Genomic DNA, 14,601 nt, shown 5'->3' with positions numbered 1-14,601 from the left:
ATTACGAAATTAACGCTGGAAATACTTCCTGTGCATTTTGTGGAATTATGTGTGTTTAGTTTGCTCATTATTGTCTTACTTTCCTCTCTGGAGAATTAATAGTATTATTATCCAGGGCAAGCAAGCCTGGGATTAATCTGACTCAATGTTTAATTATTAGTTATTATGATTTCCGGACTATGTACCAGCACTGTAGATGCCCTGTACAAGCCCGAGCAGAGAGAGGTGCACTGGGGTTACCCTAAGACTCCATCAGTGAGGCTTTCAGCAGTGGCATCAGATACTGCATGGGGTGCAGTGTCTAACCAAAGGAGCAGCACAGTGCCTGGGCCAGAAGCTGAGAGCCAGCCCTGGATGGTTTAGAATGGAGTACAGCTCAGGTCAGCCAGGCACCAGGCAGGGTGAGTGCTTCAGCAGGAGGACTGCCATCTGCTTTGGGTGCTGAGGGTGACCTGGAGGTCCTTGGAGCTCCTGGGAGCGTGCTCCACTCTAAAAAGAGAGGGATTGTGCATAAGCAAATAGGTCTTCCTTTATGGTTTAGGGCTCTGCAGTAGGGAATGGATGCATAATAGTCTCTTGAATTCATTTTTAGTCTCCCCAGTTCGCGTAAGCCCATCAGTGCGTAGGATCAGAGGCCGTAGCAGGGCAGCACACCCCTGCAGCAACAGCTGTGCAGGTGCCAGGCAGTGCTGTGGGATCAGTGCGGCATCATTGCAGGGCAGGAGCAGGAGTTGTGCCCTCAGCCCTACAGGGGCTGGAAGAGATCCTTTTCTGCTCCCTTCCCTCAGAAGAAAGAATCACTCCTGTATTTCTCTTTTCAGCTTTTTCTTTTTTCTTTAGCTCAAAGAATGATGGTACGAGTAGAGCTAAAGGATGACTAAACGGCAAATGCAAATTTTTTAATTTAAAATCAGTTTTATAACCTCCCAGCAAGTTCCAGACAAATTATACCTAAGAACCCGCTATTAAACGCTGCTTGGTGTTGTCCACCTTTGAAATTCGGTTTACGTAAAGATATAGGGGTAGGGCCAAATAATTACACGACAGGGTGATCTGTTCTTTCTGTCTATGGTTAGAATCATTTAACAGATCCATCCATGGAGTGGCACAGGAGCAAATACTCAGCAGCAGCTATTTTGGGTCAGCTCAATGCATAGTCTATTAGAGGTATTACTTCTACTTCAGAGTAATGAATCATATTTGCAGCCAGGAAGTCGCTGGTGTAATTGTCCCTAAATATAACGAATACGGAGCTATTTAAAGGTTCGGGGCTGTCTGGTGTGGTGGAAGGTGCTGCTTCTCTGGAGGAAGCTCAACATTCTTCAGCTGGCAGACAGGAGGTAAGGCCGCTGTCATGGTTTGTGCAGTGGCCTTTTGCCACATCTGTAGGTAAATCCATACAGTTTGTAGGTGAACAGGGGCTTTGTGCTTTGAAAAATTTCAGTATAAGAGGCACATACATGTAGAACAGATTCCCTCTGCATAATAAATACCAGCTCGTAAGTACTAAAGCTATTCCTTTTGATTATTTATTTATTTCTTATTTATTCTGAGGTCTAAATGCGCTTAAACCCGCACTGCAAATCAAAGCAAAGATTCTGAAAATACTCCGATTGTTGCAGACAAATTCCCCGGTGCTTCATTTGACAAAAAGATGGATTAGAACAAACTCGGGGGTGTTATTATTACCAGCATCATGAAGGATTGTTTCTTTTATTTGTATTAATTACCGATTAGTGCTTTGTGTAGCGGCGGCTCTCTCAGATGTTCTGAATGAGATGTATTGCTTCCCATAATCCTCTCTTAAAGGGAACCCTATCCCAGCAGCAGGTCTCAGCCCAAGTGCGCAAGTGGTTCCTTGGTCACGGCACAGTTCAGCCAAGGCCCTGAGGGAGCAGCACACAGGACAGCACCCACCAGCCCCCTGCCACCATCTTGGCCACATGAACAGCGTGTGGGAGGTGTTGTGGCTGAAGGCTTCCTGCTGTGCCTGCATTACGGGACAGGCTGCGACCCTTGGGCCCGAGCTGTTAGATTGGCTGCAGGGTGCTGCACCTGCACTGTGCCCCTCCAGGCTGCACCTTCCCCAGTCAATGTGAGCAAAGGCCTTGCTTCTGCCTGGGGAAAGGCACATGGAGAAGGAGCCTTGCACCTCCTTGCACAGGCAGATGGAGGAGGCTGTGTGTAAGAGCTTCAAGATGTCCCCGAGCCCACAGGTAGCTTCTGGAAATCTCCAGTCCCAGCAGGCTGCTTGAGTTAGAGCTTCAGCACCCTACCTGATAAGACAGAGAGGCAGCCTGAGGCTCAGGGCTCCAGCTTTCATACTTTCTGTGCTTGACAATGATCATACAAGGCTGGATGTGAAGGAGACAGGCCATTGCTTAAGGTGTCATGTAAAACAGGACTAATATTTTGTCAGATGGCTGTATGAAATTCAGTGACGAGCTTTTTGTAGCCTAGGTTGTGTTAAAAGGGTGGTTCTAAAATAGCCCACCATATGCCATCAGCTGATCTGTCATTTTCCATAATTCATGAGCGCCGGGGCAAGATTAGACAATAGAGTCTTGGGCGAGTATTCATTAATTTCCGCCGTGTTTTTAGAAATGTCAGAGGTGTAAAGCTGAGAATAATAAAAGTCAAACTCCCTAGATATATCTACTGTGTTCAGAAGAATATTACTCTGAGCATCCCTGATAGTATACGTCTCGGTGTGCGTGTCTTTAATTGGTATGCAAGGAGTTTATCTACTTTACTGCCTGCACTTATCAGAAAAGATATAAAATGGGGTGGTGATAATGGCTGCCTTCAAAGAAAAAGATATGTTCTTTCAAGGGTGTAAGTGCAATAAATCTTTCTAGTTTAAGGGCTCACTGGAAGCAGAAAGATTCTGTTCTGCTGACAACTGAATGTGGGGAACTTTCCCAGGGGAAAACAAATCATGTTTCTCTATTCAAAATAGAGTAAAAAGTCACTGAAATGCGGACTCTGGAATGTATGTTCCGGTATTTCCTACTGATTCCTCCCCTGATTAAGACACACTTCCATGCTAAAATGTTTCTCAAATGGTTAAAATGAGGTAGCTGGCACTGAATGCACTTAGAATGCACTTGTGAATGGTTCCCACAGTAATGAGCAGTTCAGATTTTTAAAGAAGGCTAAAAACAAGCCATTGACTTTAGGTCTTTGTGTTTGTTTGTTTGTTGTTTGTTTGTTTGTTTAACTGTACTATAGGAATTAATTTGCCTAGAATAAAAGAGACAAAGCTGAGTTAATTGCTATTCCAGAGACATTCTGTGCCTCTATGGAAAGCAGGGTTAAAACTACAGGCACCTACGGGGTCTTTTGTGAGTTGAAATCCGCATATTTACTTTAGAAAAACCCACATTATTCATAAGAATCAAACCTAGTGTCTGACTGCTGTGGTGAAACAAAAAAGACAAGGTGGTTTTAAATTGATCTGTCAGTACGATACTTTCCAGTGCTCACTTTGCTCATGCAGCCAGCAACTGATGTTAGCATGAATTTAAATAATTCCTCTTGCCTTGAATAATGACCACGAAAGTTGAGTAATGGTACCTAACAAATTCCCTAACTTTGGAAGAGCTGGTTCTTATCTGCCACTGTTTGTTTGCTCGTCTCCCCTATCCCTAATTGCCGCAAGGTGCTCCACACGGCATATGACTAAACATAATACAATCTGATTTGTGTTGCAGTGTTCTGCAAAGAACAAATCTGTAAAATTACAGCATGTGAAAGCTTAACACAATGATATAAAATGGCAGTGGCACGGTTCATATCTTAAACTGACAGACTGATGGTGATTATTGCAAGGACAATGCCCTGCATATGTCAAACGATTTGCAAATAATTTATGTCACCTTATCCTCCATTATTGTTTTTGCAGAGGACATAAACTGTGTCACTAATATTAAACTGTCGGCAAAAAAGAGCCTACCTCAGCTTTTTCCTAGCTGAGAACGCAAAGACATCTGCACAGAGACAAACATGCATATGGCCATCATTTGTCCAACATCTTACACATTGTGAAGGTTTTTTACTTGAAATGCCAACCTATGTGGCAGATGATGTATGTGTTTCTTCAGTCCTGTGATTACCAGCACAGAGCTGCTCCGCGGTGCTCTTCACCTCATCAGTTCCACAAGCTGCACTCCAAGGTGTGTGACACATTTGCAGGAAGATGGCATCTGACATGCAGCAAGGCAGAAGCATTCTGGTGTGAATATTTGACTCCAGATTTTGTTCAAATCAGGGTCAGATTCTGACCTGGAGAAATTAGTGTGGGTAGAGATTTAGCACTACAAAATAGCAATTTGAAAACTGGAATGAATATATTTTAAAGATTGGAAAGCAAAGGAAAGTGGTGCTGTCTCCTGGGGACTCCTAAGCAGCTGCAAAGGAGAAGAGAAAGAGGAAGTCTGTACAAATGGCCTGGGTTTTATTTGTTTGGAAATAAGCAGAGGACAAAGCAGGCCTAGTTATTTCTGTTTGTTAACTCTCATCTCTCCGCTGCCAGGTTCTTTGTTTAGGTTTTGATGGTTCATTTGTTACTACCAAGAAATGCCTTTGAAGGGTTATTTTCAGAGGCCTTTGTGGTTAAGAGAGAAGCGAAGAATGCAGTGTGGTGGTTGGAGTGTGCAGCTGGGAAGGCAGCCTCCAGCCTCCTGGTCCAGATTTTGCCTTGCTAGCATTTGGGACAAATTACTTGCAACTGCTGTGCCTTGACTTAGCTCTTCTGTCAAACAGGTTTTGCTATCTGACTCATCCACTTGGTTCAGTTTGCCAAGTATTTTGTAATCTTTGGCTAGAAATCACTCATTTGATTGCAGACCAGTGACGTTTCAAACATGTGCCTTAGTGATGCGTCAAACAGCTTCTGCTGGCTGCAGTGCAAGACATGGCTCCAATTCATTGCGGAGAGAGCACAGGGCACTAACAAACCCACTGATCTGAGCTAAGGAATGAAATGGAACTCCATCCTGCTATTGCTACCAGTTTTTTTTTCCTCTTTTAAAAGCTTCATTTAAGCATTTCATGCTCTTAACCCCTCAGCAGTGAGGAGGTGCTCCTGTGGAAGCAGCATGAGGACTCACTGTTGCAGAAAGTGGTAGGGTTAGAGTAGGGTTGAAGGGCACTTCTCTCCATCTAAACAAGCCTAGAAAGCTGGTTTCTCTGTTTGCTTTAAGGTGATTTTAGTGGCATGAGGAATCTCTTCCAATGCAGAGCAGGCAGGGGGATCCATAGGCGTAAAAACCTTCTCTAAGTTCTTTTTCCCAGTACAGGAAGACCATGAAGTAGCAGCTAAGGCAGGAAGGACCCCAGGACAGTGCTGAACCAGATAAAAGCTCCTCCTTTGAAACAGGTACTCAGGAGCTGTCCTGTGTGTCAGAAACATTTCCATCAGCTGACGGGCAGCATTCTCTGCAGCACTGTTCTTATGCTTTGCTACAAGCATGTTTTGACATAATAGAAAGCCCTGTGTGCTCATGCTCGCTTGTCATACAGAAGTTAACAGGCAGGTCTGGCCTAATGCCTGTGATCATCACACACATGCATAAACCTACCTGCCTTTTGCAAAACATTATAACCCATGACAAAATATGCTGGAGATGAATTTATTCAAGTAGATAGAAAAGTACCCTTCCCATCATGCCCCCAAACTACTGATCTCCATCAACTGGTTCTTTAAGCATGCTTCAACACAGACTTAAGCTGCAAATGAAAGAGATCTTAGAGATAGTCAGTAATTTGGCTGTATACTTCTTGGCTAGGAGGCACTGTAGATCAAAATACTCTCACTTCTGAGGGAAGGAGCCAACAGAAACTGCATAGGAATTTTAGAGAGGAATTTACAAGAATAGAGGTAGAAGCAGAAAGTGGACTTGAATGGGAGATTTTATTGTCTTGGGAAGAGAAAAAAGGGGCAGTTCTTAGCCTAACAGCTTCCTAACATCTGAAAGATGAGAGGCAGTCATCACAAGATAATCTCAGTTGATTATCCCGGGCATCAGTGACAGAACTGCTGATCACAAGAGTGAGAGAATCATGTGACCAGCAAAAGATAGCTTCAAAGTCAAGAGAAGCTGGCCAAAATTCTGCTTGGTAGATAAAAGCAGAGAGAGATGCTACCGTCCCTGAGGGGATGACACAGACACCCTGAGGTCTACGAGGAGAGAGGCTGATCCACAGCTGGAAAGTCTTTGGCAAAAACTGGTAGAAAATGTGAATCCATTATGGGAGAAAACAAACACAAAAAGGGAGCACACTCTGGCAGCAGGATCATGCCATAGTTTAAGCACCACGAGTGATGGCTGCTCCTCATTCCAGCAACACAACATTCATCGAGGCTGAGCAGCACTAATTCCTCCCCACAGTGCCTGCAACAAGGCACTGATACCCCTGATGGCTGCCTGCTCAGCCTGGGAGGATGGCCTTCCACTTGCCAGGCCCTAAGCTGCTCTTATGTCTGGGCATCCTTTTCATTCTCATTTCAAATCCTTGTCACTGAACGGAAGGCACAAACCATAGAAGTGAGGTGATTCGAGCAACTCTTGTCGTGAAGGTGACCATCACACCCCACATCCTTGGGGTCTCTAAATTTCTTTTTAAATGTAGAATAAACTTTAAGGTAAAAAAAAATCTACATTATAAAGCATCTGCCTGAGGTAAAGCTTGCTTAAGGAAAGGGAAAGAAAAAGGGAAAAGGGAAAAGGAAAAAGGAATGGAGTTTTTATTGACAAGCTGGAATACTGTCAACATTAAGCCAGATAGGAAAGGCATGAGTTCACATCAGCCTGCAATGTCAGCTCATGGTTTCAAGTCAGCCTCTGTGTATGCTGGTTTGGTAGACTGCAGTGGTTTCAGCTATGTCTTCTTTCCAGAGAATATATTAGCTGGAGCAAAAAAGGGCCTCTAATATAAGTTGTGTTTGCTTTTTTGGTTTTTTGTTTGTTTGTTTTTTCTTTAAGCCACAACAAAAAAACCTGAGCCTGAAGTTCATTTGTTTTTAGTGGTGGCCCTTCTCTACAGGGCTGAGTTCTTTGACCATAATCAAAGCTGAGAGCAAGTTTTTACACCTCATTTATGAACCCAGAAAATGGAGTTTCCGTGGGCATTCCTACCTGGTCAGCTCCTCAGCTCCTCACCACAGTCTTTCAGGGAGAGGATGGGGCACATCATGGTGACACAGTAGTTTGCAATTACAAAAGCACACACACACCTCATTTCAATGGAACCACATCAGCGTAGGCCCTTTTTGCATTTACATGTGAAATACCTTTGGTCAGGCAGCAAGTATCTGTGGGATTTTTAATCCAGTAGATGACTGATGGCCCCTGTGTATGGATACAGTTACCTGGGTATAAACTCACTTCTGTTGATGTTGCTTATTCTACTTCCTGTGCCCCCATTACCGCCTTCACACAAGGGTGTTTTGCCAGTCTGGTGACTGTTGTATGGCAGGACCTTCCAGCCCAGACAAGTCCTAGAAGGTTGAAGTAGTTTCAGCATTTCTTTCCAGCAGTTACACAATGGGCCTTGAGCTCTCTGCCAAACGCTACTTTCTGCAAAGTTGGCAATGGGGGTGTGAGCCAAGAACTGCAACTTTGCCTCAGCTGAGTGCGTGTTCACAGCCAGTGAATGACAGCAGAGATCCGCCAGGAAAGTTTCAAACTACATCACAGCGCAGCCGGACTTTGCTAATGGGTTTTACTTCCAAGTCCCGATTTTATCCTAAGATCAGATAACAAACAGCACTTTTTCTTTGTAACAATTCATTAATCAGAGAAATGATCCTTGCTAGTGTTTAGATGTTTTACTTAATTTGGTACTTCTGGTCTGCTGCCCCAGTAGTGCCAAAATTATTATTTCTCACCCAGCAGGTGATAAATAACAACTTCAGTCATGATTAATACCATGAATTTCTCAACCTGACTAATGCAAAAAACTTCAAACCTGCAGAACAAGTGGGTGATAATTGTTGTGAGAGCCATTGGAGCTGCGCTCTGCTTGTAAAGAAGGAAAGCCACAGGAAATGAAGTGTTTTTGAGCAGCGTGGCTGATCCTAAGAGGCACGGTTAAGTGCAGCTCAGCAGCATTCTCCATGTGCCGGGCTGTGCTAAGCTCTTTTTTTCCACCAGCCCAAGTTTTAAGTACATTTGAGAAGCAGGAGATTGCCAGGTTTTGTTTTTCTCCTTGGAGAGGTGGAAGAGAAATAAAAGGCTGAGAGCACAGCAGATGTGTATCTCATTAACACCACTCAATACTACAGGTTTTACTATCTGATGTATGGAGTGATAAATCCTAGAGAAAGCTGCTAAATCCAAAGATCCTTTACCTAATGTTTCTTTGGTAACCTCATCACAGCAGTATAAAATGCAGCAGTAGTCACTCCCCAGTGGAGAAGAACTGCCTTCAGAGAGGGGCAGGAGAAGCAGAAGAGCTATCAGCTGGAAACCAGAATCAGCACTGTGAGGCCTGTGGCTGAAATCCCAGCTGCTTTTACATCACAGGCTGTTTTCAAGTCACTGTCTACAGTGGAGAAGGGTGGATGCTCCATTTCCCAATGCTGTGCATTCAGATACAGGACCCCGCACTTCTACCCACTGAGCTAAAATGTGCTGGCCAAGGGATGCTCACCTCTGTGGAAGGGCAGCCCTTGCTTGTTAAAAGCCATTAGGAAAACATGGAGTCATGCAATAGTTCAGTTATAATTAAAAAGCAAGAGAGAGAGAGAGGGAGGGAGGAAGGGAGAGAAAAGAGATACCCTCAAACATTTGCAGCATAAGTGTTAATGCATTTGGACAAGATCAGAACACACAAGGTTCCAGGTTGGGTTTTTAGTTTTTGCTTGGCTTTTGTTTGCCTCACACAAACCACTCCCAGTCCACGCTATTTAATGTTCAAATTCATGACGATGGTTTCTGTCCTCCCAGGGCAGCAGGCCTTGCTGCACTGATTCAAGGCAGAGACACTGCCACCAACCTTCTGCCTATGGGGCACAACTCTGAACATCCAAAAAGGACGCACAGTAACATTGCCACTTTTCTTGTGCAATAAAGATATATAATTATAAAACATTTCTAAAACTGGGCTTTGTTTCAGTCTGCAGCAATCAAATCTGTTATACACAGTAAAAGCAACTCTAAACAACAAAATCCCTCTTCTGTTTGTTGTCTTCCTCAGCCTACAAGCACCTGCAATACGACAAGTGCCTGCTGTACCACCACTCTCATCTCTGAAACCACTTTCTCCATCACCCCACAGTCGACGCAGATGTTGCCGTAGTCGAGCAGCACAGTGCCACAGCAGCACCCTGGAACAGAGGAGCGGTTATTTCCACCACAGCTTTCCCATTTGGTTTCGCTCTGTCAGGAAGGAAAGCAGCTGCCACTTTCCAACAAGAACTTATTCAGCTTGAGCATCTCTGTAGTAAACAATCAATGGAACAGAAAGGCAATGAGAAGAAATCCACCAAGGGTAAGTGATGTACACATTCAAACTCCACAGTGTCCATTCTCTTGTAGATAAGTGCTTTTACAACCATGTGTACCACTCTGGCCGAGTGATCCTTGCAGTTCTTGTGGTGGAGCATATTCAAAGTATGTACATTAAGCCACAGTACAGCTGCTCCTGACATGCCTTGTGCTAGAAATCTTATTTTTGTCCTAATTTGGGGAAATAAGAAGTTCCTACCTGGCTTTATTGCTGGTCATGGTTCAGCTTTTCAATCTTTTTCTTAAGCTGTGCACAGCAGCTCAGCAGCAGTCACTGTCCTTTACAGGACAGAGCGTGGTCTGCAAGCCATGGTCCTCAGTGCTGAGCTCAGCTGCTCTGCAGCAAAACTCATGCTAGCAGTGTTATCTATGAAAGCTTCACAGCTTCTTGTATTGGTGGAGCTCAGTGTCCTCCACCTATGAGTTTAATAGCTATCTTCAACATCGGTAGCAAAGACTTTTCTTGTAGCCTTCAGTTTAGAGATTGCATAGAAGGACGTGCAGTTGTGAACATCCCAGGTCTGCTCTTAAGGAAATCAAACATCCTTTTTAAATTTTATTTTACTAATGAAGGTATCAAAGTCACACTCAAGAAGCAAGAGGGGGAGGGGTTAAGCTTTCAGAAACTATTCAGGTTAGCCTGCAGATCCCTGCATGTCCTCTCACTTCAGAACTGAAAGCTCCATGTAATTTGCCTGTCTCCATATCCTTAAGTGCAGTCTGGGTAGCTCGGATTTACACAAACTTTGCTTGGAACAGATCGCTATCTTTCGCTGAACCACTTCCACAGCATTCGGGCATGTTTTCTAGATGACACATTCAAAGTGGGTGAATACATATGGTACCTCAGCAGGTTTTTTTCCTGTGAAGTTAAAATCTTGCTAGGCGTTACCACACAACATTTGCAATGACTATCAGCTCAGCATTCCAAGTGCTGTCTTACCAGTGCTCGCTCATCCTCAGAGAAACCTGTTCTTGCCAAAATACAGCAATGGGGTTTAAACCAACGCTGTCATTTCAAAGCAGTCTCTCAAATTCAGTAAGAAATAGGCCAACGGCCACTGCATTGCTTAACAGAGGAGGAATACATGACCATTGGTGCTTCTCAGGCTATGTGTAAGTTAATGCTCATGCAAAGGTGGCTTTGAAAATCCACCAAGTAAACTACTCCTGCAGTTTAATTTACTGGTAGCAGACCAGCCAAAACCACTGAAGCCAAGTTAAATCCTGCGTTTGTGAATGGTGCTCTGAAGTCCATAGGAAGTAAATCCAAGTTTAATCCTCCTGGATTAAGATACTTCTGTTTTTATCCAGGATTCCCCACCTTTGCAGCACTGCTAGCTTTCAGACCTATCGAAGAGGATTTCTCTCAAAGCAGTGCTTATCACAGTATGCCATTCTCCCCAGTCCGATAAAACCTCCACAACAAATTCACTTCCTAATTTTTACAGAAGTGACATTAATACAGGAAAGTATTAATATAAAAAATAATGAAACTTCTGGGTTCTCAGCTACCAACACTCAGATAGCAGAAACTGTCACTAAGCAATCAAGAGATGATTGTTTTGTCCGAACTCCTTTTCAAACTAAAGCCCAACTTGTGAAGCTGAGAAACTGAAACACAGAACAAGGGCAGCGTTCCTCTCCTAGCAGAAGTGATCTGACAGATAGCCAAGCCCCGCTTACGCACAGATACTTACCTTAGTTCAACTCCAATGTGAGTCCCAGATCAGAAAGTAGGCAGCAGGAATTCAGCTCCATTTTCCAGTTAAGCTGGCAATGCTGGTCCCTCGCAGTATGAATAAGTAGCAGTGGTTCATGAGCCACAGAGCCAAGAGAGACCCAGCCAATGCAAGGCATGTTGCTGCTTTCTGCTCAGGTTTTGAGGAGGAAACAGCAGCCAAAAATCTCAATCGCTGCATAACAGTTCAAGCCATGCAGTAATTCTGACACTGGAAGGTACAGCCAAATAAATATATTTCATGGTACCAAAACACAATGGTTCCAACAAGTCAGACTGCTCAGGCAGGTTCCCAGTTTGTGTTGAGCACGTGAGGACTGGTTTTGCCACCAGCATTTTCCCTGGGTCGTTAGCACTTCTGGAAGAGCATCAAGCACAACTGACACAGCAAAGCAAAGTGATGCTATTTAACATGCTCAAAGAAATACCAGAAAGACAGAGGCCTACGCACAATCTCTCTTTCCTTGAAAAGGTCTAGATTACCTGGGTTTTTGGAGCACCAGAGGATATAGTTTTGCTTACTGCTGTATTACTGTGCTGATGTGCATCACAGGCTGTGGAGGCAGGAGGACTGAGGCATGCCAGCCGCAGGCTCACACCACCTCATTTTGGGAAGCAAACCACCCCAGCAACTATTTCAAAGTTTAATAGCAGTGTTAACATACTGAAGGTAGAAACAGGCAGATGCCTCGTAAGCAAATTTCATTTCAAACAAAGAGCAAAACTAACTGAGGAGAAAAAAATGTGGAATCACAGGAAGGAAGAAAAAAAGAACTCTAATCTGAAAACCAATGGTGAACGAGAAGTAAAAGCAGAAATAAGGCAAACAGAGTAAGATGTAATGCCAGCCAGTAGCTGTTCTAACACGCTGACACAAAATAAGGACTGATTAGAATCTCATCAGTTGTAATGTTGCAAAGCTACAAGACATTCTTGTCACTCAGTTCCTGAAGGCATTTTCACTGAGGCAGGAGAACTTCAGTTCTCCAACGCTGTCCAAAACAGCAGTGTGGACTCTGTTTACCATACAGCATCCTCCACATTTTCTGCCAACAGGATCCTACATATCTAACTGACTCCCATAACTTGATCACCAGGCGGCACCTCTGATGCTCCTACCAGCCGTCCAGGCAGATGAGGATGAACATCCTTTTTTCTGCCTTATAGTACCTGTTAGAGACAGCACAGGGAAGCTTGCACTTCTGTTGCTCAAAGCGGCCTTGCCCTTCATGATGAGGGCTTCAACTTTTCTTACTGTACTGCAAGGGCATAAAGAAAGGTGGAAGTGTTATTCTAACAGGAATAGTATGAGGGGAAGGGAAAAAAAAAAGCCTGAGAGCCCTATTTTTAACCACTAGTTTACAAATGCTGGCACCTTTGTTGACATTAATTTTTGAAGTGCAAGCACATGAAAGGCTACGGGTACTGGCACAAGGAGGAAGCATTTTCCTATAATGAGTTTTATTACAAAGTCAAATGATTTGTTTGCTATTTTATGCAAGCTGTGTTCCTTTTGCCTTTTTACTGTAGGGATGCACAGAAACTATTACACTGCTGTGAAGCTTAGCAAAAACCATTTAGAAAGATCAGAGAAACTTTTAAAAATCTTTTATTCTTTTTAGTACAGATACAGTATTCTCCCAAGGTCACTTCAGTGTAAGTGGCATGCAGCCTATTGAAATCCAGGTGCCCACGCAGTCATTTCAAGTTAAATGTGCACGGTGTATTCTACAATGCTAAAACTACATTTAGAGAGGAGTTCTTGCTTCAGAGGGATTTGGCAGCTTCAGAACCAATTGAATAAACATTTTCAAAAGCAACTCGATAAACAACAAAAACCAAAACTGAAATGCAGCACACCCTGACCATCAAACAACATGCTTATCTCAGTGAGGACCTTTTAGCAGATCTGGCTGGAGCAGTTGCAGAGTTGTCTTTATCATGACCTTCAAAGTACTGCTGCTCTATTCGCCTACAAAAGGCTGTGAGGTTACCATAGTTCTTCACTTTTTCAGAGAGTTCATCAGTGATTAGTTGAGTAGTAAGGATTGTGAACAGGTGTCCAAATACCAGAGCATCTAATTCAGTTGGCCTGTAAAAACAGAAGAACAGAACAGATGTTTTGAAAGGCAAGTCAACCTACTCAAACCCATCTCTGGTTTGAGTAACTTGCAGGTAACCACGCAATCTAAGAACTGAGAATTAAACAATCAACGCTGAATTTAGCAAGCACCAAAGCAGGTGTCACAGGAGACTGCAGAAATTTCAGCATGCTCTTGGTTAACTGTCACACAAACATGGGGTCATTTTGCTGTTTTTCAGTGTTACTCCCCTAGTAGTGTTTCATCCACAGAACCCCCAGCTCTGGCTGCAGAGGATATCTACAAACAAGAGCCTGGCAGACATGGAGGTTTTCAGCACAGTTCATTACACTATTGTTATCAGCCCTGAAAGCAACCCAGGAAGTACCCCATGGATTGTATTTAGCATTCAATTTAAATATGTAAAAAACCCACTGAATTACAGAGAGAAAAAAGATAGCATTTTGCAATTGGCATCAACAAATGGAAGCAAAAGACATCTGACAAAGGCCAGGTTGTTCTTTTATCTCCTGTCCTTTGCTTAGTAAAGAACACCTCCTAAGAAATGCAAGCTATAAATGTATCTTTGTTAGTTTCTTTTTAAGAAATTAACTGTATGCAGGTGCAGGCTTGTGGCCTACATGAGCTGCGGTGCTCTCTTGATAAACACAAATAGGAATAAAAATGAATTCTCAATTAAAAAAGGCCTTACATAAACTTTCCTTTAAAAAAACTATAGCAGCTTGTTTCTGAAATTGTATTGCAGCCACACGTTCAAATTTCCTCAACTGTTAATGTAACACTAAACAGGTTTCCATATATATAAGTGTATAGTTGTATGCATGTTTGTTATATACAAATACATATAGATAGACAGGTGGTGCTTTTTGTGTATGTACCACTTCTGTAGAGAGTAACTTACTGCTTATTGAAGAAATATGGCTGTGTTCCTAATCTCTGGGAGAGAGCCTGACAACACTGGTCTACATCTTCAAGCACCTATCAAAACACACAAGAGATAAGATAATCGTCTTGTCAGGAAAGAGCAACAGTAAATACAGATAGATATATATATATATATATACACAGCTCCTTACTGTATTTGTGCTGACAGGGAACAAGGAATATACAATGTTGGAGCATCAAAAGCTGTTAAAGGTAGCAGCTAAGTGTTATTTAATCACACATTTAACATAGAGCCAACTCTAATTAAGCACTTTCCAAGGAATTTTTAACTTAGCTTAATGAAAGGTGCTAACTCACACAT

General features: G+C 43.1%; 2 protein-coding genes across 20 annotated transcripts in view; one reads left to right on the top strand and one right to left on the bottom strand.

Moving 5' to 3' along the window:
• Positions 1-14,601, top strand: part of LOC107316667 (uncharacterized) — a 365,025-nt gene that overhangs the window by 323,265 nt on the left and 27,159 nt on the right. For all 15 annotated transcript variants that reach the window (XR_014948026.1, XR_014948025.1, XR_014948029.1 and 12 more), the window contains one exon: positions 9,202-9,495. The gene's annotated coding sequence lies outside the window, so the exon portion shown is untranslated. The remainder of the gene's footprint in view (positions 1-9,201; positions 9,496-14,601) is intronic.
• The window catches only part of MTX2 (metaxin 2), a 31,641-nt gene continuing 29,886 nt past the window's right edge, over positions 12,847-14,601 (bottom strand). For all 5 annotated transcript variants that reach the window (XM_085552605.1, XM_015868438.3, XM_085552607.1 and 2 more), the window contains 2 exons: positions 14,257-14,333; positions 12,847-13,345 (listed from right to left, as the gene is read on the bottom strand). In XM_085552605.1, the coding sequence (XP_085408731.1) occupies positions 13,135-13,345; positions 14,257-14,333 (288 nt within the window). In that variant the 3' untranslated portion in view covers positions 12,847-13,134. The remainder of the gene's footprint in view (positions 13,346-14,256; positions 14,334-14,601) is intronic.

This window comes from Coturnix japonica, chromosome 7 (assembly GCF_054131305.1).
Source record: "Coturnix japonica strain WE chromosome 7, WE-NBRP24, whole genome shotgun sequence".
Lineage (NCBI taxonomy): Eukaryota > Metazoa > Chordata > Aves > Galliformes > Phasianidae > Coturnix > Coturnix japonica.
Note: the sequence above shows the minus strand (reverse complement) of the source record. Positions and strands in the feature narration are given on the sequence as shown.